This window comes from Triticum aestivum, chromosome 7D (assembly GCF_018294505.1).
Source record: "Triticum aestivum cultivar Chinese Spring chromosome 7D, IWGSC CS RefSeq v2.1, whole genome shotgun sequence".
Taxonomy (NCBI): Eukaryota; Viridiplantae; Streptophyta; class Magnoliopsida; order Poales; family Poaceae; genus Triticum; species Triticum aestivum.
This window is the reverse complement of record NC_057814.1, coordinates 34,468,250-34,495,679: the sequence shown is the minus strand read 5'-3', so window position 1 is coordinate 34,495,679 and position 27,430 is coordinate 34,468,250. Positions and strand designations below refer to the sequence as shown.

At 43.9% G+C, this 27,430-nt stretch overlaps 2 protein-coding genes and 1 pseudogene across 7 annotated transcripts; all 3 read left to right on the top strand.

Annotated features, from left to right (window-relative positions):
- Window positions 1-3,591: 3,591 nt before the first annotated feature.
- On the top strand, window positions 3,592-9,283 carry LOC123166904 (uncharacterized). Of its 6 annotated transcripts, XM_044584724.1 has the most exons (4): window positions 3,592-4,778; window positions 5,421-5,580; window positions 6,866-7,136; window positions 8,825-9,283. In XM_044584724.1, the coding sequence occupies exon 1, from the start codon at window positions 3,680-3,682 to the stop codon at window positions 4,427-4,429; it is 750 nt and encodes a 249-aa protein (XP_044440659.1). In that variant the 5' UTR covers window positions 3,592-3,679; the 3' UTR covers window positions 4,430-4,778; window positions 5,421-5,580; window positions 6,866-7,136; window positions 8,825-9,283. The 6 variants fall into 6 exon arrangements, with proteins under 6 accessions (XP_044440659.1, XP_044440658.1, XP_044440657.1 ...); XM_044584723.1 differs by having other exon boundaries at window positions 5,421-7,136; XM_044584722.1 differs by having other exon boundaries at window positions 3,592-5,580.
- A 4,169-nt stretch (window positions 9,284-13,452) lies between these two features.
- On the top strand, window positions 13,453-15,868 carry LOC123167820 (uncharacterized). The gene is made up of 2 exons (XM_044585680.1): window positions 13,453-14,629; window positions 15,477-15,868. Exon 1 carries the CDS (start codon window positions 13,474-13,476, stop codon window positions 14,623-14,625), a length of 1,152 nt encoding a protein of 383 aa, XP_044441615.1. The 5' UTR covers window positions 13,453-13,473; the 3' UTR covers window positions 14,626-14,629; window positions 15,477-15,868.
- A 6,446-nt stretch (window positions 15,869-22,314) lies between these two features.
- Window positions 22,315-25,630, top strand: LOC123169194 (disease resistance protein PIK6-NP-like; annotated as a pseudogene).
- The last annotated feature ends 1,800 nt before the right edge of the window (window positions 25,631-27,430 follow it).

Sequence of the window (27,430 nt, the reverse complement as noted above, 5' to 3'; positions counted from 1 at the left end):
TTTCGAGTTGTCGCATCTAAACAGTAAACACCCTTTCCCTTTATAACCAGGACTTCGTCCAAAGAAATATGCTGATGGCCAGGACTCAAGCAAGTGTGACTGATGCCATGTTAAGGAGAATAAATGGAAGAGCTTCTGAAAGGGCAAATATGATGCCGAGAAAATATGATGCCCCTTTGAGCTACTGAAGAACAAGAAGCACACGGTGGATATCCGTCGGATCCACCTTCTTTTTCCTGTTGAAGATTTCATATCATTTCTGCTACTTGTGCTTATTATGTATCCACCACCTGATTGGCTCACTTAATTGTATAGTGTCAAGCTTCAGTAGTTTGTGCTGAACTATATGGTGGCATGCTTATCTCATGCAAAATGCATTTGTAAGATGTTTGTAGAAGTTCATGGAGGATGCTTATATCGCTTTTATTGCAAAGCTGATGTTTAAATCCAATCCACCCTCTCCTAGTATTGAACACTAATACTACCAATCTTCGTCGGTTTTCCACATCCATTTGAATGGTTAAATTCTAGAAGTGATGGTTTTCCACATCCATTTGAATGGTTAAATTCTAGAAGTGATGATAGCAGAGCGATCATTTAACGTCAAAAGATTACAAGTCAAATGGTGAATCTGCAGGCCGGGAGAGGATTGAGCCGGCACTTGTAGTTGTGTCATGATGTTCTTACAACAACATTCTTCGGGTAGACGAACAATCACATGCAGCGGTGGCGGTAGCACATCGCATATAGCTGCTGAGATCGCGGAAAAGTGGTAGCGACAACACATAAGTGACATTGATGGTGGTTCTACTCAAGCACCCGGACTCGAGCTCCGGGGTGAAAGCCTAAGTCTGACCTGAGTCGGTGGTGCTACTCAAGCACCCGGTCTCGAACTCCGAGGTGAAAACCTGGCAATGGCGATGTTTTTTTTCGTCGTTATCTTGTTGAAGGCATTGCTTGAATATGCCCGGACTGATTCTGCAGGGTGAAAACCTAGATTCTGGCCTTCGTGGCTGGATCCAGTGACGGCAGTGCTTTAGCGTTGCTCCCTTCTTGAAGGCATTGTTGTTGAAGAACCTCATCGTCCATGTGGTGTCATGATATGGTTGGTGCGGATATGGTCATTGTCGCAGTTTGCCGATTGCAGATCTGATCCCTTAGGGTTTTCCCCTCGCCTACACGTAGCTTTGGTCTCATATGATTTTGCTAGTTATCGGTGTGTTTGTATGCGTGTGTTGGTGTTGGCTGTGTGCATTCTAGGCTTCTAGCTATGCAGAGGCCGAATGTGTGCTCATCGTGTTTGTATCTTCTTTATGCTCCATTTTGAGTTAATAAAATTCACCCTTCCTCGAAAAAGATGAATAATCACAAGCCAGCAACAAAACATTTAACCAAACACTTACAGTATCAGTCAACACACTAGTATGTACTCCCTCCGTCTGAAATTAGTTGCTCAAACGGATGTATCTAGCACTAAAATACATCTGGATACATCCATTTGAGCGACAAGTAATTTCAGACGAAGGAATAATATACAAGCATGTTCTTGCAGGATGATGATACCAGAGGACAAGATATGTAAAATTCCAGTTCCTAGATCAAGAAGAAGAGCTCACATTGGGGGAGGTCGACAAGTGACTCCTTGATCCACCAACAATCTTCCCTCACTTAGAGGCAATTAGGGCTCTGGGGAGGAGGAAAGAGATCACATTTTTTCCATTGGGCAACTTTTTCGGCATTATCTATAGAATCAATGTTATGACCTCTTAGGATAAGAGTCTTATCTATAGGATCAAAGAATTTTCCCATTGGGCGGCTTTTTAGGCCCGAATTGGCACACAGACTACGTCCCTAAGCCTAGAACCACCTGGAGGGAGACCCGGAATCTCGTGCCCACAATAACACACAAGGAGTAACACACCCACAAAAAATGACATAACTCACTCCTGCGAACTCTGTTTGTGATGATTTTGGGCCTGTTTTAATGCTAACAACAATTTCCGAGGGTCCTTGAATAAAGAAACCGCCCAATATGAACTCAAAAGGAGGATGCAATACATGCAGAGGTTTGAAGAATCCACGATAACGTGATCGAGCTACTAATTCGATAACCCTCTCAAATCAACATCATGTAATCCATTGTCCCAGAAAGCACCTTGAGACCAGTAAAAAAAGTGAAATGTAACTAACATATATCTTTCCATCGAGCATTCCACTTGAGCTTGATGATGACATTCACACTTGCCACGGGTTGAAATCCTTCGCCGTCCAGAACCTTCACACGGCACCTCCAGCCTACATTGAGAGCAAATCATGGGTTCAAGTATGGTGCTTCTCTTTAGCTTATCTAGTGGTTTCCTCTCAAACTTGGATGTGTATATAATCTCAAAAGTTGTTTGTCTCCACACTCCTATTCATCATGTTGCCACTCTTAATAGTTAGTCTTTCCTTTGACTAATGCATAAGGTAAAATACATAAATGAAAACTAACAATCTTCTTCTCTACTTTTTCCTTAGGGGTCTTTGCCCACCTTTTCTTTTCATCCATGGAGCAATGCATGTTGATGAAACTTGTAAACAACCTTTTAGTCCCCTAATCACTTCATTTATACCAAAACCGTTCTAGAGGCTTAAATGTCATTTCAACGAGTATCACTCTAACATGCTTCACTATTTTCGGACAGATGCTGGAACACCTATCATAGCAAAGAGTGGTGGATGGATTGAACACCAATGTAGCCCGCTCGAACGGTTGGCGCGAGGAGCGCAACCCCACCTTGTTGCTCTTGCTCTTGTCGAGAGTAGGGCAAAGATGTTGTCCCGCCCCTTCACCCCCACACCGAGCGCAATAGTCTTGACCACCACTCATCGCTCCCCCAGGGACGTAGCTTCCTTGTAGGCATTGGGGTCAATTGACCCCAATGAAATTAGGAAATGCTTCATTAATTTACTACTAAACACTATCTATTTATTAACGATGACCTCATTGCCATAGATATGACCCCAACAACCCTTTGTTCTAGCTTCGTCCCTGGCTCCCCCACTGATGTTGCACACATGCCTAGTGTGTTGGGCCTCATTTTGTAGCCCAAAAGGTAGTTCGGTCCGAGTTCGGGCTTCTCAATTTCAAGGCAGGCTTTTGGTGGTCTAAGACATCCTTCAGGTTGCGCTTTTAGGGGCTGTTTGGTTCTAGGCCTAGGAGTACCACATTTTACCACACATTTCTTGCCACACTTGCTTAAGGTTAGTTTTTCAAAATGAGAGCCACAAGTTGGCAAGCCTAAGGGAATCTTGCCACACTTTTTGAGTGTATGTCATGTGGGGCCCTAGTGTGGCAAAAAGTATATCGCCTAAGGTAAGGCTAGAACCAAACACCCTCCTAAGTTGGTCAAAGTTGCCTAACCTTAGGTGTGGCAACATGGGGCAACCATAGTCACAAACCAAACAGCCTCTTAGTCTTTTGGTTTGACTTTGGGCTGGGCTTGGGCTTGAAAAAAGAGGACAATTCAGGCTTCGGTCTGGTATTTTCAAGGGCCGACTTATAGAAGCCCGGCCCGGCCCGGCCCATGCTCAGGTTTAGCCGTCAATCTGATTCCTCCAAGCATCATACACAAACTTGTTTCGATTCCTGCTGCTGTAGGCTGTAGCTCCCCCAAATCTCATCCACCGGCCGGCCCTAATGGCGCTCCCAGATGAACTCCTTGAGGAGATCTTCCTACGCCTCGCCGCGGCCGCCGACCTCGCGCGCGCCTCCACGGCCTGCGTCTCCTTCCGCCGCGTCATCACCGCCCACCCCTTCCTCCGCCGGTTCCGCGCCCTCCACCCGCCGCCCCTCCTCGGCATCCTCTGCGGCGGCCTCATCCCCGCGCAGCCGCCCCACCCTTCCGCCGCAGCGGCAGCCGCCTTTGCCGACGCCGACTTGTCGTGCTCCTTTCTCCCCCCACCCCTTTTCTCCCGCGCCCTCGAGGGGACCGGCGGCGACTACAACCCTAGCCACCTGGTCACGGAGTTCGCCGTCTGCGACCCCCTGCACCGTCGTTACCTCCTGCTGCCGGCCCTCCCCGACCTTCTGGTCGGTCAGGTCCATAGGCCGGACATCGTGGAGTGCGAGCCCTTCCTCGCTCCTCCTGGCCCTGACGACGTTGGGGCTGACTGGTCGTCATTCAGAGTCATGTACTTGGTGCGGTGCACAACCAAGCTCTTCCTCTTCGTCTTCTCTACCTGCGCCGGACAATGGCTCGCTAATCCTGTTACAATTGACGTGTTTCGATGCGGGGCGGTGCTGCACCGCTTCTGCGCCCATGGCTGCTTCTGTTGGGAGGTTTTCCGGTCTAACAAGTTGCTCGTGCTCGATGCGCGCAGGATAGAGTTCTCCACTGTTGACCTCCCGCCTCCACCTGGCCTGATGTGCGAAAGATGGCCATTGTAGAGGCAGGAGGAGGAAGGCTTGGGATGCTTACTATCTCTGAGCATCCTGAACCTGGTGCAGATCATCTCCTTTATGCCGTACAGTCTAAGGATGCGAATGGCACAAACCAGTGGCAGTCCAAGTCAGTAATTTCTTTGCCGGAAAATTATCGCTATGGCATCATGGGTGTAGCTGGTGGATACTTACTCCTAACTGGGTATCCAGAAGACGACATGCCAATCAGCTATTTTTCACTGAATCTCCAGACTTTCCAGGTTGAGTGGTTCTGTCAGACTGGTGATAAAAGTCATTTTTGGTGACCTGTATGCCGATCTCCCACCGTCCTTGTCCCCACCAACTCTTTGAACTGGTAAGCTTGCCCTCGATTTTTAATTACTTTGCTTGCATATGGCATTGCAATTGCAATCTGATGCAAGTGTTAGTTATATGGTAGTGTGTACATTATCATTCTCTACTTTGGAAACGGTCCTGAACTAACGCTGATGTGGCCAAGTTACTTCCCATCCTTTATAATATTCATTCATATTGCTAGTTGGTGTTTAGGTACTATTCTAATAGTTTGTGCATCTGGGCAATTCGAAATCTGTGAATTTTAGGGTAAGCAAAAAGTATCTGTTTCTCATCTTGTGAATATGACTCATTTTGAGTGTCATACCGAAATAGTAATCAGCATTACAGTATGGACAAGTCAAGCTGGATTTGACATGTATTGGCTACTTTCCCGCTAGTCTTTTTTCTTGTACATTTGAAACTACATATTTTCCCCTTTTCTAGCTACGTATTGAACAGTTTACTTCTGCTAGTTCTTTCTCCCCTCAGCATGCTCACATTCTAGATGTCCATTGATTGCTTTAGTTAGTTACTTTGTGGTAGGATCCATTCATTAGATTGCATAAAGCACCAGTGTTAATAACATTAGTAGCAGCAAGCACCACTATTTATCAAAACAATGGTACTTTGCACTATTTTTAAATTTTGTTGGGCTGTGCAGTGTGCATCATGTCAAATGAATTCTTGCCTTTGGCTGGTGAGACTCACAGTCAGCTGAGGGCGCATTAGATAGCATTCTAAATTTGGGTTTTGCCGGCTGGCATCATCACCAAGTTATCAATTCTGGTGGCATGTTAGGTGGAATAGCTTCAATTTGTGCAGTAAGTTGACCATAGTGGTTTAATGTTTTTTTTTTGTGTTTTTATCTCACAATGCATCTGTGTTTTTATCTCACAATGTTTTTTTGTGGTATGATGAAACTTTGCACGCACACAAGATATTTCTCAATGTTTGCAAAAAAGATTTTATTTTTAATTTTCATATTTTTTTCATTTTACTGTTCATCCGGTCTAATTTGAGCCCAAGCTAAGAAACTCTATGTCTTGCTTAGACTGCTTTTCCTTGAAAGCTTATGCTTAACCGAAAAAGACTAGAAACAACTAACTGGTCATAGAGATAATTCAGCTGCTCGCCTCACTCAAAAAAGTAATTTGCCGCGGCAATGTCTCCTCTCCCTCTCCCACAACACCTCTCTCTCTCTCTCTCTCCATTAGTGAGCATCTCCCCTTCATCTACCTCTAGAGCCCTCCCTGCTCTTCCGCGGCCTTCCCTGCTTCCACTATTATCTTCCTTGGACGCCCATCCTCTACTCTGATGACAACTTTGACCATCTGGTGTTAATTTGGGCCCAATGAACTTTCTGTTGTAGCACTCTTCGTTTGGTGTTAAACTGCATCGCTCTTCCTTCCCAAAAAAATTGGTGTCGCTCCTTCGTCCTTTCACAAGCAAACCCTCATGCGGCGGCCGACGCTGCGCGGGAGCGGCAGCCCCCCTCCCGTGATTTTGACATCGAGCAGCAGAGCCATGACTTGCTTAGCTGGCCTTGCGGTCATGCCTTGCATCCCTATCCAGCGACTCTTCCCTTTCGTTGCACGTATGTTGCCTAAGGTTTGGCCTTCTAGGAATCTGAGTTATGCCATGTATCGGTATGACCCTTATCACTTTGCATCAGCTGCAAACCTGCAATGGCGTCCTCATTTCTCCACTAAAATGACGTGTCGTCACATAGGGGTTTGCCGTCCCGGCGATGCCGCTTTCCAACCGCTCTGGTCGAGCAGTCGAGCTTCATGTGCTATCTCTGTTTGCATTGCACCATCGGTTGAGCAGCTCAGTCGGGTGTTGTCGCTGGAGTGTTGGCAGTCATTGGTGCATGAACACATTGCTTCCACTTAAGGGGAGGGAAAGCAATTAGTGTTGCCAACGTGATTTCCTGATTTAATATGAAATTAACATTGTTGTCAAACTCAATTATGAATTAATGCAATTTGTCTCTAAATCAATTTCAATTAATGCAATTCATAATTTCATTCCTAATTGATCGACGACAATATACTCCTAGTTGGTTAAATTTAAATTCACCCAAATCGTCTCTTGTATGCTGTACAGTCGTCCAAGGACGGGAATGGCGCAAGCCAGTGGCAATCCAAGCCCGCGACCCCTTTGCCGGAAAATTATCGCTATTGCATCAGGGGTGTAGCTGGTGGATACTTGCTCCTAACTGGGCGCCCAGAAAACAACAGGGCAATAGTAGACTATTTTTCACTGGATCTCCAGACTTTGCAGGTTGAGTGGTTCTGTCAGACTGGTGATTATGTCATTGTTGGCGACTTGTATGCCGATCTCCCACCGTCCTTGTCCCCGCCGACACTTTGAAGTGGTAAGCTTGCCCTCGATCTTTAATTACTCACTTTGCTTGCATATGACACTGCAATTGCAATATGATGCAAGTGTTAGTTATATGGTAGTGTGTACATTGTCATTCTCTACTTCGGCAAACAGTCCTGAATTAACGCTGATGTGGCCAAGTTACTTTCCACCCTTTATAATACTTATTCATATTGCTTGTTGGTGTTTAAGTGCTATTCTAATGGTTAGTGTCAATTCGAAATCTGTGAATTTCTGGATAAGCAAGAAGTATATGTCTCTCATCTTTTGAATATGACTGTCCTCATTTTCAGTGTTATACAGAAACAGTAATCAGCATCATAATATGGACAAGTTAAGCTGGATTTGACATGTATTGCCTACTTTCTCTTGAGTCTTTTATTTTCTTGTACATGTATTGCCTACTTTCCCTTCAGTTAAGCTGGATTTGACATGTATTTTCCCCATTTTTATCTTCACTAAGTTATCATTCTGGTGCCATTTTAGGTGGAATAACTATGTCTGCTAAATTAGGCCACGAAAAAAAATGTTGTTTTGCCATCATCATATTCGTAATGACCCAATCTGTAATTATGCTTGAACTTGCAACTGTAACTGACGCTGTCTTCCCACGTGGGAAACACTCTAGCCGAACCAGCCTATTACATCGACTGAGGCATGAAAAGCTGAGACATACACTACATTCGATTCCCAAACATATGTCTAGCCTAATGGGAAACTGAAAACTGTTATGGAATGCAGTCCACTGCTATGTCCGAATAGATGGCAAGACGATGCGAGTTTCACTAAATTTAAAACAGTTTTGCTAAAGCACATCTAGATATGCCATAAGTATTGCACATTTAAGTCCTAAGTCACTGATCTTACACGGAGATTCGTGTGGACATTTTCTTTTTCCTTTTTCTTTTCCTTCTTCTGCTTGATTGAGTGACTTATATGTGCACCAATAACCAGGGCACATCTAGATGTGCCCTAGAAGACCAAAGGCACTAGAGACTCTGATTTTCCTTTGGAAGAGAGAAGTGGGGTTGGAATGCAACGCCCTACTGATTCCCTAATTTCACTAAAATTTGCACCTCAGCGCTTGGTTCTTTTGTCTCAATATGACGTGATACTTGGTGTCGCTTTCTCAGTGCCCGTTTGTGTAATGATGGCTCCTATCTTGCCTCTCATGCATTTACAAGTCTATCACTCTGATTTAATAATGATAGGTAGTAGCTTATAACGTCTTGGTTGTACTAATAAATCATACTTATTAAATCTACATTTAATTTCTGCTTTCTTGCATAACGTGCAAACTGATAGGTGAATACCGAATACTAGTTGTCATCTCATATATGAATTCAGATTCCATGCTGGTGTTTATGCCCAGTAATATTTCTGTTCTTGAACTGCGTTTACATGTTTCATTGTCAGATAACTTCAGAAACATGTGAGTGTAGTTCTGCAAATAAAGGTTGACTTTGAGCGTTTCAATCATTCTATTACATACAAGTATTCATGAAAATCTTTGTATCATGGAGAGTTAAAATCCACACTCCCATTTAGTATTTCAGCTGAATACAGAAAAGAGAGTCTTGCTGACACATAGCCTCTATTCATCAGTTTGTTTCAGTTTAATACTACTTTCTTTCGAGTTGTCGTATCTAAACAGTAAACACCCTTTCCCTCTATAACCAGGGCCTCTCCAGAGAAATATACCAATAGCAAGGATTCGCAAGCGTGACTGATGTCATGTTAAGGAGAACAAATGCAAGAGCTTTTGAAAGGGAAAAAGCGGTTTGCATTCGACAACAATTTGCAGCCCGAGAGAATACGATGCGTCGTTGAGCTACTGAAGAACAAGAAGCATACACTGGATGTCCGTCGCATCCACCTTGTTTTTCCTGTTGAAGATTTCATATCGTTTCTGCTACTCGTGCAGTGCTTTTATGCCTTGCAAGAGACTAGCTTATTATGTATCCACCGCCTGATTGGCTCACTTACTTGTAGTGCCCAGCTTCAGTAGTGTCTTTGTTTGAACTGAGTTTGTTTGCGGCTTTAGTAACCCAAAATCTGTGTTGAATGTATGGTGGCATGCTCATCTCATGCAAAAGTTCATTTGTAAGATGCCAGCACCGATAGCAATGCGTCAATCCATATCGAGCGAATCATTATTCATAGATGTTCATAGAGGATGCAGTAATTACTGTAACTTCATTTCTAGATAGATGCTATCAGGTGGAGTTGGACAAACTATAACCCAGACCCCTCTCCCTTTGTTTTCTCTGGAAAAAAAAGTCCTCTGTCAGTGAAGGTTTTCCACATCCATTATCAATTTGAATTGTAAATTCTGGAACTGATGATAGACATGATGTTCTTACAACACCATTCTTCAGGCAGATGAACAACCGGCAGAGGATTGAACTGACACTTGCAGACGTGCCAGGATGTTCTTCCAAACCCATTCTTCAGGTAGATGAATGATCGCAAGCCAGCAACAAAGCATTTAACCAAACACTTGCAGTATCATCAGTCACCACACCAGTATGCAGATTTATAAGGCTAGCACATACTTTAAGAAAAACTTTAACCCTAGTTATTAGTTATATGCCACAACAAAAAATGCTTCATTAGATAAGCATTCAGAAGAAGTTTCCAATGATATAAATTTTGTGTCATGTAACTCATATTTTGGTGATTTTACTCCTAAATGGTTAGAGTTCTTCGTTAAGCTCGTTACTTTGGAGTTGAGTGGACTCCTAAACGGGCAGAGTCCACTGAGAGCATCCAGGCATGTGGATTTGCCTCGATAAAGTAAGGTCAGATCACCTCAAGATTTGCCTCGATAAACTTTCATTGGACGGTGGCTTATTCAGCCCATCTACATAGAGCCAAGTACCATATTTCTTGTCCTTCTCATGCACACCTGATCCGCACTCCTTACAATCATGACCAATCAATCCACATACGCTGCAGAAGCGCGCCAGTTTCTCATATCGCACCAAGTAAACTTAGCGCTCTTTCCCCCTCACAATACTGACAAACATGGTGAGAGGGCGACGAACGTCATGCCGAACCCTAACCCTAATGTAATCACCACGGGTGTTTCCGTTTAGCCTCATCTCCAAAATCTTGCCTGAGTTCCTGAGCAGATTTTCCACTATGTTCTTCTTGCAGAACCCCTCTGGTATCTTGTGAATCTGTAGCCAAATTGGCATGAACAACATTGGCACCTCCTCTGCCTTTGTGAACCCATCATATGGAACCATCAACACAAGCAAATTCCTAAAGAGCCATGGCCCTTGATACATCATAGATTCCCAATCTCCCAAACATGATGCCTGCACAACAAATAGCTTCGGACCAACAGGCTGAAACCTCTCCGGCTGCGCAGGGTTCCAAGCCGCACGCATATCCTTTGTAGAAGGCCGCCTGGCTGAAAGATTTGTCAGTGTGAACCCTAGCCAGCGCAAGCCATCTCACGCTGTCATTGATCTCCGGATCAGCCTCATCTATCACCAGGTCATCAAAGACTTCATCTTCCAGGTTGAGTTGCTCCATGAAATCGCCAAGATCTGGCGTTCCAAAGGAGCCGCCGCCAGCACTGGTGCCCGACAGGGCATCCGCAGGGGGATCCATCGCTTCCAAGGAGGAGGAGGATCGAAGGACGGTCGATCGAAGTTCCCACTCGAGGGGAGGGGGGTCGATCGGGACGGGAAACTCTCAGGCGGCGGAGTCGCCAGAGAGGAGGAGAAACCCTAGCCTTGCGGAAGGGGAAAACAAGTTGTGACTGTTTAAAAAAAACACATTGTCTTTGTGTGCTCCTCTATTGGTTATTTAGATCCTCTCTTTTATTTGTGTATAGTGTAGCCCTGGATAGTATTTACTTGTTAATCTTATTTTGCTTAATTTTTTTAGAGAGCTTACATACCCAATTTCTATAAATCAACAAATTGGTTAAAAATTTCGGTCGCATATTCACTCCCTTTCTAGTGGACATCTCTGATCCTCCAGTATCTAAGTATGTGTCCACATGTCTTTTCCTGGACAGGTGGGAAATACCTGCATGGTTCCAATCCCAACACATATCACTCTCTTGTGTAAACATTTCCACAAGTCATGTTCTTCTTGCTATGGCGACGACTATCCATTTCAGCTTTTGCTGACGAACATGGTTGGTGAGTGATAACCCACAAATATAGGGGATCGCAACAGTTTTCGAGGGTAGAGTATTCAACCCAAATTTATTGATTCGACACAAGGGGAGCCAAAAGAATATTCTCAAGTGTTAGCAGTTGAGTTGTCAATTCAACCACACCTGGATAACTTAGTATCTGCAGTAAAGTATTTAGTAGCAAAGTAATATGGAAGTAACGGTAACGGTAGCAAAAGTAATATTTTTGGGTTTTGTAGTGATTGTAACAGTAGCAACGGAAAAGTAAATAAGCGAAGAACAATATGTGAAAAGCTCGTAGGCATTGGATCGGTGATGGAGAATTATGCCGGATGCGGTTCATCATGTAACAGTCATAACATAGGGTGACACAGAACTAGCTCCAATTCATCAATGTAATGTAGGCATGTATTACGAATATAGTCATACGTGCTTATGGAAAAGAACTTGCATGACATCTTTTGTCCTACCCCCCGTGGCAGCAGGGTCCTAGCGAAAACTAAGGGATATTAAGGCCTCCTTTTAATAGAGTACCGGACCAAAGCATTAACACATAGTGAATACATGAACTCCTCAAACTATGGTCATCACCGGGAGTGGTCCCGATTATTGTCACTTCGGGGTTGCCGGATCAAAACACATAGTAGGTGACTATAGACTTGCAAGATAGGATCAAGAACTCACATATATTCATGAAAACATAATAGGTTCAGATCTGAAATCATGGCACTCGGGCCCTAGTGACAAGCATTAAACATAACAAAGTCATAGCAACATCAATCTCAGAACACAGTGGATACAAGGGATCAAACCTTAACAAAACTAACTCGATCACATGATAAATCTTATCCAACCCATCACCGTCCAGCAAGCCTACGATGGAATTACTCACGCACGGCGGTGAGCATCATGAAATTGATGATGGAGGATGGTTGATGATGACGACGGCGACGAATCCCCCTCTCCGGAGCCCCGAACGGACTCCAGATCAGCCCTCCCGAGAGGTTTTAGGGCATGGCGGCGGCTCCGTATCGTAAAACGCGATGAATCCTTCTCTCTAATTTTTTTCTCCCCGAACACGAATATATGGAGTTGGAGTTGAGGTCGGTGGAGCGTCAGGGGGCCCACGAGGCAGGGGGCGCGCCCTCCACCCTCGTGGACAGGTGGAGGCCCCCCGACATGGATTCTTCTTCCAGTATTTTTTATATTTTCCAAAAATAAGTTCCGTGTTAGTTCCATTCAAATCATGCAAGTTAGAGTCTAAAACAAAGGCAAAAGTGTTTGGAAAGATACGACGGGGACGTATCAGTGAGGAGGCGACATACATAGGCAATAAGAATGATGGGCTAGGAGGATTTGGATTTGGCAGAGTCGAGCGGTTTAATCTAAGAACAATTAAAAAATCCCTTGCCCGTCATTTTTTTGTGGGGTGCTCCTCCCATCTCAGTTTCTTTGAGACATGGTCCTCACATCTGAGTGTTTGTGAAGACCTGGGGATGTACAGACAGGCTCGGGCATGATTTTACCACCCAAAGATAATTCGGGCCAGGCTTTTAATTAGTTTCGGTTGTGACCAAATCTCAATCCTCTGCCCTAATGGCGTAGCGGCTCCAAAGTGAACTCGTGGAGGAGATCTTCCTCCGCCTCCCCACCCTTCTTGCTCAAGAAATGTCGCGTCCATATTGATTTTCAGAGTCCCTTGTTTCGGTGCACAATTGTTGCTTGCCTTGGACAACGTGTGATGAGGACAGTATTGCAATGTGATGTGCATCAAGAAGGGGTTGGTCACCACGTGCTGGGAAGAAGCACCACGATGGGAAGAAAGAACAATTCATTACGCTTATATAAGAAAGTGATGGCAAACTATCCACGTCGAGGAGAAGGGAAAATCTTCGAAGTGTGAGAAAAGGCATGGCGAAAAATAAAAAATTCCCTAGCTTGTCACATTTTTCAGGGGAGTCATAATTTCTTTTGTTGGGTGCTCGTCACATCTCATTGTTTGTGAAGGCGTGGGTATGTACAGCCTGGCCCGAGCCCAGTCCAGGTTCAACGGGCTGACCGGGCCAGGCATGATTTTACAGCCCAAAGATAATTCGGGTCAGGCTTTTATTTAGTTTCGGTTGTGACCAAATCTCACTTCCGTCCTCCGCCCTACCCAAAGTCCCAAACCCTAATGGCGCAGCGGCTCCAAGATGAACTCCTGGAGGAGATCTTCCTCCGCCTACCCACGGCCGCCGATCTCGCCCGAGCCTCCACGGCCTGCGTCTCCTTCCGCCGCGTCGTCGCCGCCCACCCCTTCCTCCGCCGATTTCGCACCCTCCACCCGCCGCCTCTCCTCGGCATCATCTGCGGCGGCTTCACCCCGGCCCAGCCACCCCACCCTTCCGCCGCCGCGGCAGCCACCCTTGCCGATGTCAACTTGTCGTGCGCCATTCTCCTCCCCCCGTCCCGCGACCGCTGGTGCCGCCGCGACGACCGCGACGGCCGCGCCCTTTACTCCCCCGAACGCGAGGGGCCCGGCGTCGACTACAACCGCCCGGGCCTGGTTAGGGCGTTCGCTGTCTGCGACCCGCTGCACCGGCGCTACCTGCTTCTGCCCGCCCTCCCCGACCATCTCGCCGGTCAAGTCCGTCCGCCCGACATCTTGAAATGCGAGTCCTTCCTTGCTCCTCCTGGCGACGACGAGAACTCATCATTCAGAGACTTCAGAGTGATGTGCTTAGTGTGGTGCACAACCAAGCTCGTCCTCTTTGTCTTCTCTTCTTGCACAGGGCAATGGCTCCCTGATCCTGTTACATTTGATGTGTTACCGCACTCGGGTGCGCTTAGGCGGCACTATGCCCATGGATGCTTCTGTTGGCATAATTATGAGGCTGACAACTTGCTCGTGCTCGACACACGCAGGATGGAGTTCTCCGTCGTTGACCTCCCGCTTCCGCCTTGCCCTCATCTGGGCTACTTAGCCGCTTGTCTGCGGGAGATGGCCATTGTGGAGGCAGGAGAAGGAAGACTCGGGATGTTTACCGTCTCTGAGCCTGGTGTGTATTATCTCTTGTATGAAGAGCAGTCTAAGGATGAGAACGGCGCAAACCAGTGGCAGTCTAAGTCTGTGATCTCTTTGCCGGCAAATTATTCCTATGGCATCGACGGTGTAGCTGGTGGATACTTACTCCTACACGGGTCACGTAAGCATACACAAGTAGTAGACTATTTTTCATTGAATCTACAGACTTTCCAGATTGAGCGGTTCTGTCAGACTGATTGTCAAATAGTTGGCACACTGTATGCCGGTCTCCCACCGTCTTTGTGCCCACCAACTATTTGAAGTGGTAAGCTTGCCCTCGATCTGTAATTACTTATTTAGCATGCATAGGACATTGCAATATGATGCAGGTTTTACTTTTTTTGGTAGTGTAAATTATCATTCTACTTTGGCAATGTTACTTTCCACCCCTTATAATAATCACTCATATTAATTGTTATTGTTTCTAATGGCTAGTACATCTGTGCAATTTGAAATCTGTGAATTTCAGGATAAGCAAGTTTTTTTTTTCTCATCTTATGAATATGACTGTCATCATTTTCAGTGTCATACAGAAATACTCCCTCCGTTCCAAAATAACCCAACTTTGTACTAACTTTAGTATAAAGTTGGGTCATTTATTTTGGAACGGAGGGAGTACTAATTAGCATCACAGTATGCACACATTAAGCTTGATTAGCATCACAGGGTGCATGACGCAGCAAGTTAAATTTATGTTTTGTCAGTTGGCAATGTCACATTATATTTCCTCTGTCTTGCATTGCATGTACATTAGTAGGTGCGTAAAAAATGGTTGTCATAGCATATATAAATTCAGATGCCATTGTAATGCTTATGCCCGGTAATATTTCTGGCCTTGAACTGCAAATACGCTGTACATGTTTCTTTGTCAGGTAACTTCTGAAACATGTTTGTGTAGTTTTGCAAATAAAGGTCTAGAGCATTTCGATAAAAATGGATGCTCGCCTTTTTGGCATAATGACTTTTTGACCCCCATTTGGTATTTTCAGTTGAATATAGTTCTTTCTTTTTTTAATAAAAAAGAGAGGCACAAGCTTTCAGTTCCTCAAGTCCTTTTCAGTTTAATATTTTTCTATTGAGTTGTCCTATCTAAGCACCGTTTCCTTCTATAGCCAGGACTTGTCGAGAGAGTACGCAGATGGCAAGGACCACTGGCAAGTTTAGCAGAATAAATGTAAGAGCTCTCAAAAGGGTGAAAGCGGTTACCCAATTCGACAACAATTTGCAGTTGAGAGAAGATACCGCCTCTTTGAGCTACTGAAGAAGCATGCAATGGATGTCTGCTGCATTCACCTTCTTTCTTGTGTTAGTTGTGTTATGCCCGAAAAAAGACTAGACTACTATCTTATTACTACTATATTCAGGGCCTTGTTTGAACTGAAGTTTTGCGGCTTCAGTAACCCCTCGAAATAATTTGCTTTTGGTGTGATGTATGATTCTAGTATGAATGGTACACCCAAAGTCTGCTTATGCTGAACAAATTTTATCTTGGCTGCACATGTACATGCAAAAATGCGGGACAATCCATTCCGAGAAAAATCATATTACAGAACTTTGGTGAGGATCCACTGCACGGACGAGGGAGTCCTCTTTGTCGCTGTGGGTCAGACGCCAGCTTCGCCGGTTGGGCTATGGCTAATGTGCTCGTCCCCTCCAGCAGGTATGACGGTGCATCAAAGGGGGCACTTGCTGAAGCACCATGTCAATGGTGGACGGCACATACCCACAGTTGAAAGGCCACAAACCCTGTCACAAAACCCTCTTTTTTTTTTTGACGAAACAGGGCAAATTGCTGCTTTCATTCATTAAGGAAGGGGTTAAAACATCACCAAGGTTCAATTATAGGTACAGCTACAAGCTAGGGTTGTACAGTCAAGAGTACGGAGAAGGGGAAGGAAAGAAACTATGCACGGCGTTCGCAATTTAGAAGGGGAAGGAAAGAAACTATGCAGCAAATCGTGTATTAGTCCATCATCATCACAATTTAGAAGTTGCATTCAGTAATACGTCACACAGTTGAAGGCAACAAACACACAGTTGTATATGATGTAAATTCGGAAACCTATTGCAGCAAATCATGTATCCGTTTGTTTGTTCGTTCGTTCAGCATCACAATTTAGAAGTTGCAATAAGTAAAACGAATGGCTAGTCTACTTACAGCAAAGCATCAAGCGGGGACTATTCTTGCAGCTACACTCTTCGGCTGGATGAAGAACCGCACAAGCCAGCAACAAATCATTTAACCGAACACTTGCAGTATCATCAGTCACCACACCAGTATGTGTATGCTACGATTTTCCTGCAGGTAGGTAGAATTCAGGTAACTATACGATGATGATATTACAGAAGAAGATTGCTATAATTGATTCCAGTTCCTAGATTAACACCATAGGCATGAGGGGGTCAAATCACCAGCCAAGGAATGTCTATCCCGTGAGGGGGTTGGCGTGGACAGTGCCGCGGTTGAGCCAGATCTTGCCTTTCATTGATCGGGATTGCCCAAATAAAATTATGTTTTCTGTGGTAAACCAATTGAGTGCTTACCAAATAAAATCCTAAAATTTATTGGGCAGGTAAACCATGCGTAGAACTTTTTGTGAATACTTGTTTTCACAATCACATTAACATAAGAAAGTAAAATCACTGGCTAACGTACTAGAATATTTATACCCTGATGCAAAGGATGAATAATTATCTAATATTAGACCAAAATATCCTTTAAAAAAAATTCAAGGGGGCTACTGATGCATGCCTCTTGCACCGTATCAACAAATATGGAGTTCTAGACCCCACATTCTCCGGAGACTCCATACTAGTCACGAAAGCCATGAAAGTTTTGTAAATATGAAGGGCATATATAAATACACCCCTTCTTCTCCACAGGAAAGTGACTTCTCAATAAGAGTTTTCCACCATACTCTTAAAATAACTCAAAGCTTCTTTCCAACCTATACACTACAATCTTCAATCTAAGTGAGGAAAGTAAACCTAGTTGCTAGATCCAATATCTAACCAAACAAAATTTGACACCCCCTTCCTCCGGGTTCTCTACTAAGCTTGTTAGTGTGCAACCGTGAAGACTCTAGGAGGTTGGCGTCCACAAAAAGCTTCCAATCTTGTTGATTTAGCTGCCTAAAGTTTGTAATGGCTAGAGATCGTATCAAGATTCACCTTTTGGTTGATGTCAACTACTGTGGCCATGGCTACAATTTGTAATGGCAGTATATAGATCATCTCAAGATTTACCTTCACTGGTTGAGCTTGGGATTTTTTTTCCAAATCTAAAGGACAAGGATGACATGCCTTTGTGGTCAGTGGGCACTTAGAGCAACTCTAGCAAAGTCGCCATATCTACCCAAAAAGCATAATAACCATCGAGATGGCGATTTTGCCCGAAAAGTTCACTCTAGTAGAGTCGTCATATGGGCCCTGAGTTGCCATAAGCCTTCGTATTTGGAGGATGGGGGCGTTGGTTAGGAGGTGCACCATCCGCGAACCGCTTGCGAGGGAGGGAAGTTTCACCTCCCTCGCCAGCCTCCGGCATGGCCCATCTCCTCTCCCCACCAATGGCGTAGGCAACCAGCTGGCCAAGGCACCGGTAAGCATGCCAATTAGTGAAAACCATCACGTACCAATTGCTCGTGGCCACTCTCTTCATGTCTCCACTTTCCTCACCAATGCCGCCCACAACTTCCACTTTCCTCATTGGCACCCACAACGTCCACTTCCTCCCCATCGCCTTGTCGCATGGCCCACATTCAGACTGGGTGCCGCTCTTGGAGACAGAGTGGATCCTACACAAGGAGTAAATGGAGGAGGAGACTGCCCTCAAAGCCAAGGAGGAGTGGCATCGCTGCAACGCGATGGAGGCCAAGCAACCCTCTCTAGTGAAAATTACCCTAAAAAACTTTGCCTCCTTAAACTTGCCTGTCGATTATTTCCATCATCTCTGTTGTATTGTGCTTAGTGTGGTCGTAGCTAGTTTACTGATTATTAGTGTTGCTTGGACACTTGGGTCACCTAGTCACACTCTATCTAGTCAATATTTTTTTTGAGTAAACATTTGATCTATTCATCTTCAATCATGGCAGTACATCGAACACCAGAAATAATAAAAATTACATTCAGATCTGTAGACCACCTAGCAACGACTATAAGCACTGAAGTGAGCTGAATGCGCGCCACCGTCTTTGCCCTTCCCTTGTCGGAGCCGGTCAATATATTTGATATTTTAACCTGCAAAAAATATATTTGATATTTTCTTGGACAAAAGGAAAATAACCTTTGGTGATTAGGTCCACATCCTAACATTGACCACTCCTTTCATACACCATTCCCCTACTCCAGTTTTTTCGCTGTGGGGCTTACTATCCACGTCGGCTTTTTTTGGTGAACACGACTGGTGAGGAGGTTGCTTAGCTTCTCCCTCCATTCCTAAATATAATTTTTTTAAGACTTCAAAACGAACTACATACGGATGTATACAGACATATTTTAGAATGTAGATTCACTCATTTTGCTCTGTATGTAGTCTGCAATAAAATCTTTAAAAAGATTTATATTTGGGAACGGAGGGAGTATAGACAATAACAATGGTAGGAGCTGAATAAATTGCATAATAAAACAACCATTTTGAAGCATTGATTTTTTTTCCATAGCGTTTATGAATGCGTTTTCCTCATGAAACTTGGAAGTAGGTGAACGCACAACAAAGTTTGTTGAAAAAAAGTTTTAGATGTTTTGAATTTGCTTACCATGTTCTCTCATTTTCTTGTTATTTGGGTGTTTGCACTAGTAGAAAAGGGTCAAATGTTCAGCTCATTAGTCCCGGTTTGAATTTGAGCCGGCCATTAGTGCCGGTTCCAACGGCTAGACGGGCCGCTCTCATTAGTACCGGTTCGTGCCGAACTTTTAGCACCGATTCGTGCCACGAGTCGGTACTAAAGAGAGTGGTGGCAGGATGTTGTCAGTCTGGGGCCCCTCCAGCACCTTTAGTACCGGTTCATGCCTCGAACCGGTACTAAAGGTCATCCTATATAAACCCTTCGTCCACCCGCGCTCTGTTCTTCCCCCTTTCCCCTCTCCTCTCTGTTCTTCCCTTCTTCCTCTCGAGCTCATCACACATTTTGCCCAAAATTTGTCAAGATTTGAAGGCCCCCATCGATTCAAATGATCACAAAGGTTAGCAACTTTGTCCTTTCATCTCTCATTGGTAAATTAGCTCTTGCAATGGGTTATATAGTGATTAATTTGTGGGTTTTAGTAATTTGGGAGGAATTATATATATGTGGTAGTATTTGATTTATATGCAATTTGAGGTCAAAATAACACTTAGTTTGCATATGTAGGTGTGGTTTACTTAGTGCCTTCTAAATCTCCGTCGTAACCACCGTCGATCGCCCGCACCGTTCCGTCGCCGGCACCACCTTGTGGTGAGCCTCTTGTTCTTATCTTTTTTATATAAAAAATTCATGTTTGTGTGATTTGGATATATAGTTACTCGTATAATTATCTTACCCGTACGTTGTTTGTTATACATAGTGTCATGGTTTTTATATCCGTCACCGTCGGCCCTCGTCCGTGTTATGATTCGGATGTGGAATATTCTCTTTTAAAATTATTTGTTGCATTTCGTGTTTATGACAAATTATGCCCATCAAGTTGACATAGATGAACCAGAAATTCCAACCGACCCTATTGTCGAGAGCTTAAATTTAGTTGAAAGAGAAAACGAGTATTCAAAAGAAAAATTGAAAAGAATTGAGGGGGAGAAGATGGAATTGAAGTTGCATGTTGCCGATGTCGTCGATGATCACAAGATCAAGATGGAGAAAATGCGCTTGAAGATTAGAAAGATTAGAAAATATGCTATTGATAGTGAGGCTTGGTATCATTATGCTGTTGGATCAATTGTTACTTTAGTTGCGATCTTGATCGCATTTGTTGTTGCATTTAAATGCTTTAGCTAGAGAGTTATTTGTTTGTTGCATTTAAGTGTTGTATGAACTTTATGTATGAACTTGTATTAATTTGGTCTTTTCGGTGTTGTGTAATGAACACTAGTAGAAAAAGGGTCTTTTGTCCCGGTTTATAAGGGCCTTTAGTCTCGGTTCTGGAACCGGGACTAAAGGGTCGTTACTAAAGCCTCCCCCTCACTACTCTAGCCTGAGCACGCTTAACTTCCGGGTTCTATTCTCCCTCGTTTCCAAGTCTGCACTTGTTGTTTTCCTGACAATAGTAAGATGTCAATCCTATTAACCCTCGGGAATTTAGCTTGAGCATGAAGTCACACATTTCATTGTTTGAGTTTGAAACTATTGTTTTAAAAAACAATAATTATTTAGTAACACTAATATTTCTTGAATAAGTAGTTTGACCATAGTTTGACCACAGTTTGACCAGATTTGACCAAAATTTAAAAAAACTGAAATAATTATTTAGTAGCACTAATATTTCTTGAATAAGTAGTTTGACCACAGTTTGACCAGATTTGACCAAAATTCAAAAAAACTGAAATAATTATTTAGTAACACTAATATTTCTTGAATAATTAGTTTGACCATTGTTTGACCACCGTTTGACCAGATTTGACCAAAATTCAAAAAAACTGAAATAATTATTTAGTAACACTAATATTTCTTGAACAATTAGTTTGACCACAGTTTGACCAGATTTGACCAAAATTCAAAAAAACTGAAATAATTATTTAGTAACACTAATATTCTTGAATAATTAGTTTGACCATTGTTTGATCACAGTTTGACCAGATTTGACCAAAATTCAAAAAAACTGAAATAATTATTTAGTAACACTAATATTCTTGAATAATTATTAAGTAACACTAATACTTCTTGAATATGTAGTTTGACTAGATTAAACAAAAATTAAAAAAACTGAAATTTGAGCATAACTTTTTTTTCCTTTTAGAATTTGAGGATTCTAAAAATTTGCAAACAGGCCGTAGGCAGTCAAAATCTTGCTGAACATTTTGATATATTATACGTTTTTTCTGACATCGTATGCAAAAGTTATAGCCGTTTTACATTTTCCCTACACTTTTTGCAAAACATGTCCAAATTTAAGTTTTTAAATTTTCCTAACTAGTACATGTAGTAATATAACTACATCTGGAAGGATTTTAATTTTTGAAGTTTTTATCATTTTCTTTTGCTTTTTACAAAACTGAAAAGGTGATCCAGGGGGAGGGGGGGTGTGTGTGTAGAGTTTGAAAATGGGACCTTTAGTACCGGTTCGTGCCATGAACCGGTACTAATGCCTCAAACCCCATGAGTATCGGTTGGTGGCTCGAACCGGGACTAAAGGTCAGTATCGGTTGGTGCCACGAACCGGTACTAATGCGCATCGCACCCTTTAGTCCCGGTTCGTGTCTCAAACCGGGACTAAAGGGCTCAGGTGAACCGGGACTAATGCCTTAGCCGCACGAATCGGGACCAATGCTCACATTAGTCCCGGTTCGTTACTGAACCGGGACTAATGTGAATATTGCCCTGTGACCAAAGCCCTGTTTTCTACTAGTGGAAGATGCGCCGACAATGGATGTACGATGACCGATGCTCTCCCGAGTTCATTAATGGCGTGCGTACTTTTCTGCTTGCGGCTGAAGCAAACAAGCGGGCGGATGGTTTTATGCCTTGTCCATGTGCTAGCTGTAAGACCCTGTATGTAGAGCTGGCATCCATCATTAGTCCACACCAGTTTTGCAATCTAGCTCAAGACCGATTAGCCAGATCTGTCGTGCATCGATTTGCACTTTCCCTTCTTCTTCTTCCCTGTATGTAGCACGCGGCGTCCTGATCCCCGTTGCTAGCAGCGTCAATTCATCCGGCGAAAAGGTGAGAGGCTCCTCACGTTTTTGGTTGCTCCTGTTCATATTCCCTACTTTCTGGTTGTATTCTTGCTGATGTTCATTCCGGGCAGGTACAGAGAGAGATGGCCGACCTCGCCATCGGCTCAGCGCACGGCGCCTTAGACTCGCTACTGGGACGCCTCACTAGGGTCATTGCAGACGAGGCAAAGCTGCTGGGTGGCGTCTACGACGACGTCCAGTACATCAAGGACGAGATGGAGAGTGTTTATGTATTCCTCCAAAACATGATGGAAGATGACTGCACGGGCAGCCAAACAGAGGTGTGGATGAGGCAGATTAGGTTAGTCGCCCGCGAATCCCAAAACTGCATCGACATCTATGTGAATAAGCTCGGTGCCAGTGCCCGTGCCGGACGTTACAGAGGCCGTTTAGGTCCTTTGTTCCGGTTCGTAAGGCTTATGTCCACACTGACTACTCGTCACTAGCTCGCCACAGATATCAGGAGGCTCAGAAGAAGGGTTGAACAAGTGGGTGAAAGGCGCAATAGGTACGGCATCGAAAATCCTACAGGTGGGAATCGGAAAAGCCAACTTGATGAAGTTAGTGGAGAGAATGCCGATGGGAAGGAAGACCCCAGGATACGATATTTGCTGGGCTACAGAGATGAATGCCCAGATGAGATTTTGAAGGGTGATAAAGAGATGCTGGTATCTTGGTTGACTGAACAAGGAGAGGGGATACAACCGGATATACTGAGGGGCAACGGGCTGACTGGGCTAGAAGATGAGATGCCATCGCAGGAAATTCCGGTGGAGGAGTGGAATGAGAGATAACCCAACTCAGTTTCAGTTGCCGGGACGTCTAGGCAGGGGAGGGGCAAGAGGAGGCCTGGGTTGACAACAGCGGTCTCAAGGAAATGGGCGCTGCGCTCGATGTCCAGGAGGAAGATCCCAGGCCTCAAAGAGCAGCCAGCTGAGCTAGCTAGAAGATAATATGCCACGGCAGAATTTTCAGCTGGAGTGTATTACTGGTCCAAGAGACGAGGTGCATGCCAGGACAGGATAAGCAACTGTTGTGGTTCACTAAGCCAAGTGACAAGACATCAGGGCCCAGGGTCATCTGAATTGTGCAACAGCGATCAGGTGATGACAGTCTGAATCATGCACAGAAAGTGTACGAGGACAGTTTGATAAAGCAGTACTTCGGTTTCAGATGTTGGGTGAGGGTCGGGGAAACTCATGTCGATTGGGTATTTGAGCACATAATCAAATCCATCTCATCTCACCAGATGGACTTAGAAGATTGGCAACAAACCAAGTATTTAGTTGTTCTTGATGATGTCCGTGATGAATCACTATGCCACCAAATCATATCTGCCTTTCCTCCTACTGCTGCTGGTGGTCATTCTGCACTTCTGGTGATCACCCACTCATATGCTATAGCCCGTTCCTTCTCTCCAAACAAAGTCTTCCCGCCTCTGGAGCCTCTAATCGATTTTTTCTTTGTGAAAGGGGTTTCCCTTGTTGAGAATAATGATACCCTGAAGCCAGTCATTCAGTCTATTATCTCAAAATGTGCACCCAATCTCGAATGCCTCAAGGCATTCTTACATGTTCTCTATGTCAATCCTAACATACGAGAGCTTGAGAGATTATGTGACGCCCTAAGTAGTGAATCTCCCGGCAATTAATATTCGGCAAATCTTAATGCCGTGGTACAACAGCCTTCCTCTTCATTACAAGAACTGCTTGATATATCTATCTATCTTCCCCCAAAATGATGGCAATATCCGAAGAACAAGCCTAGTCAGGCGATGGGCAGCTGAGAACCTGATCGCCGGAAGAAATGGGTCAGCTGCACATGATGAAGCCGAGCACTGCTTCACTGTGCTTCTTGCAAAAAGATTTATTCTTCGCAGGGACATCGGTGCTGCAGGGAAGGTCAAAAGCTGCAGAGTAAATGATTTCATATCAAAGTTCATCATGGATATTGCCAGAGAGGAGAAGTTCGTGGATGCAGATCTCCAACCGAATTTCGGTCATCGGATATCCATTCACAATAGAGGCCAACTGCAACAAGTCCTATGGACACTTCAGGCATCTGGCCCCAGCCCCTGTTTGAACATTCGCAAGCACTCAACTAATACTGAAGATGGTCAAACCTTGGATGACCTTACCAAGTTCCTTGAAACACTGCCTTCATTTGCTCAGCTGGGGTTGCTTACAGTGCTGGATCTGGAAGGCTTTGATGGTTTAAAGGATTACCATCTGAAAAACATCTGCGAAATATTTCAACTAAGATATCTGAACCTACGGAGGACTAAGATTACCAAATTGCCCAAGCAGATAGAGAAACTTCAGCAGTTGGAAACACTGGACATTCGGGAAACAGCTGTAAGATCATTTGGCACAAGCAGTGTTGTACTTCCAATGCTAAAGCATATGCTTGCTGGGTGCACCCAACACCCAAACGAAGACGTGGAGTCATTTTCCACAGTGTGCATGCCCCTTGGAACTGGCAGCATGACAAATCTGCAGATACTGTGCCATGTTGATGTTTCAGGCAAAGAAGATCGTCTGGTCGAGATCGGGAAGCTACTGCAGCTTAGAAAATTGGGTGTTGTCTTCCGAAGCAAGAGAGATAATTTCAAGCACTTGCTCCAGGCAATTGAGAAGCTGAACCAGAGCCTCCTCTCTCTCTCACTGTGTGGAAATAACAGATGGCCACAGGACTACAGACATTAACACAGCAGAGCCTACAGCGTTCACACCTCCAAAGTATCTTCAGAGTCTAAATCTTCGTGGCAACATGGGAGGATTGCCCCGTTGGATCAAGGAGCTTCACAAACTTGCAAAGTTAACTCTGCGTGACACTTACTTGGGAGAAGAAGATATAAATTCCCTTGGCAAACTTAGTGGGTTACGCAGTCTCAGGCTGCGTCACAAGTCATATGTCCAAACCAAGTTTACCTTTCAGGAAGACGAATTCAAAAATCTTGAGTTCATAAGCATCGAAGGATCAGACATTACTGACATCCACTTCAACAGCACCCCTAAGCTTGAGAAGATAGTTTGGGACTTCAAAGAGATGAACTCAATTCATGGAATCAGCCACCTTCCACGCCTCAGCCGTCTTGAGCTTATTGGCAACTGCAACCCAACTACTATCAAAGCAGATCTTTCGAAACATCCAAACAAACCTGTGGTAACTCACAACGGACAGTGCTGAAGAAGATAAGTAAAGCCACTTGTGCAATTATTGGAGAAGGTTGCTCGTTAGGAATCATTGGATTGCATTTTGCGTGTGTGTTTACTTCCCATGTTTGTTTTCATCTGTTCTGTTTCAAAATAAGCTTGTAGTGGTTTGCCTCTTAATTTCATTTCCCAATTTTGCATGGTTTGATTTGCTGTATCTTCAATAAGCGAGACATTAATACGAACCCCCAATGTATCAGATTGATAATTATGTATGGACTGCTGCAGTTTCCCTTATTTCTTGACTGATCTTTTTTTGGTATGGCATGTTCAACAGTTAATCTTTAATAGAAGTTACTACATACTTGGCCAAATGTGACTTAATTGAGCACTGACAAAAATAAATGCAAGAGCATCTGACAACAATTTGCAGCTGATAGATACCGCCCCTTTGAATTATTGAAGAACAAGAAACATGGAATGGATGTCCAGCTATTTGTGCCTTCTTTTCACTGTCGAAGATTTTGTATCGTTAAATCGTTTCTGCTATTTGTGCAGTGCTTGTAATGTCCAGCTTCAGTGGTGGCTTTGTTTGAACCGAGTGGTAAGTCAGTTTTGCGGCTTTAGTTTGCTTTCCTGATATATGATTCTACTCCATATTGAGATCAAACTCCAATGAGTGAATCTACACTCGAAAATACGTCTACATACATCCGTATGTAGTCCATATTGAAATCTCTAAGAAGGCTTATAGTATTTAGAAACAGAGGGAGTACTATGCATTCATGGCATTACCCATAGTCTTGCTTGTGCTGATATATCATTCATAGTCCTCCTCTTACAAAAGCATAGATTGGATGAAGTACCAAGTTCTCTCTACCATTGTTTTCCTTTTATCTTACTATTAAACGAGATCATCTATTACTTCCTTCGTTCCATATTACTCGTCGCTGATTTAGTACAACTTGGGAGTAGTTGTAAGTGACGGGGTGCTTAGATCACTTCTACTGGAAATCTGATGTTTAAATCCAACCCAGTACTCAACACGAATACAAATCCTTGTCAGTTTTTTCACAACCATTAACAACTTGCTTGCTAAAAAGAAGAACTCAGAAGACAATCAATCGCACCAACATTATTAGCACACCTTTCCTGTCCGCCGGCTGGAGATCCAATTGCGCCGGCAAGGGAGCCCCCTTCGTCATCTCGCGGTCGGATGAGCTGCTGCAAATGCTTGTCCCCTGTGCCGGCCTCCCCTGTGCGGATTCCGGCGGGTACGACACACGGGGTGCAGATCACAACAGGTTGCAGCAGCTAAATCATCATGCCAATGCTATATACCACGCAAACCCACAGTTGAAGGCCACAATCCAGCAGTTAACCAAGCACTTGTAGTATATCCAGTCAGCGTAACCATTACACTATCATGTTCAAACATCACAAATTACAAGTGGCAAGCAGCAAAACGAATGGCTAAGCTCATGGTAGTACAGTGGACGAGCTTATGTTTTGTTTCTTTTTGTTCCAAATTTAAGCTCATGGTTGTTTTAGTGCTGTAATTAAATAAATGGATAGTCATATAGCCTTCTGCTAATTTATTTTCAGATAGCTTTATTGTCTGCTGTCTACATACTACAGTTTTATAGATAACCTACATCTTTCAGCTGATGCTGCGCTTGTTTTTACAAACAAAAAAGACACGTCTTTGATAGATGAATCGTAGTACATGTTCACTCTATTTGTTAAACCTGATAAAACTGGATCTCTTGTGGTTGTGGGTTTGGCTGATTCTCAATGATTTTTGATGTATAGTGATTTAATCCAATAAAATCAATTTTGTTTCTCATCAATTTTGCAGCAGCCTGGTCTTCCATTTTGTCAGACATTGGCTCCCCCTATTCACAATCAATAACAAACCCTACTTGGCCACCTTGTTTAGCCTATTGAACATATAAACCCTCCTTAGACTCTAGTCACGACCGTTGCCTCCACGTCGCCTTTAAATCGCTATGCCACCGCCTGTAAATTCCGTGCCCTGCCAAGG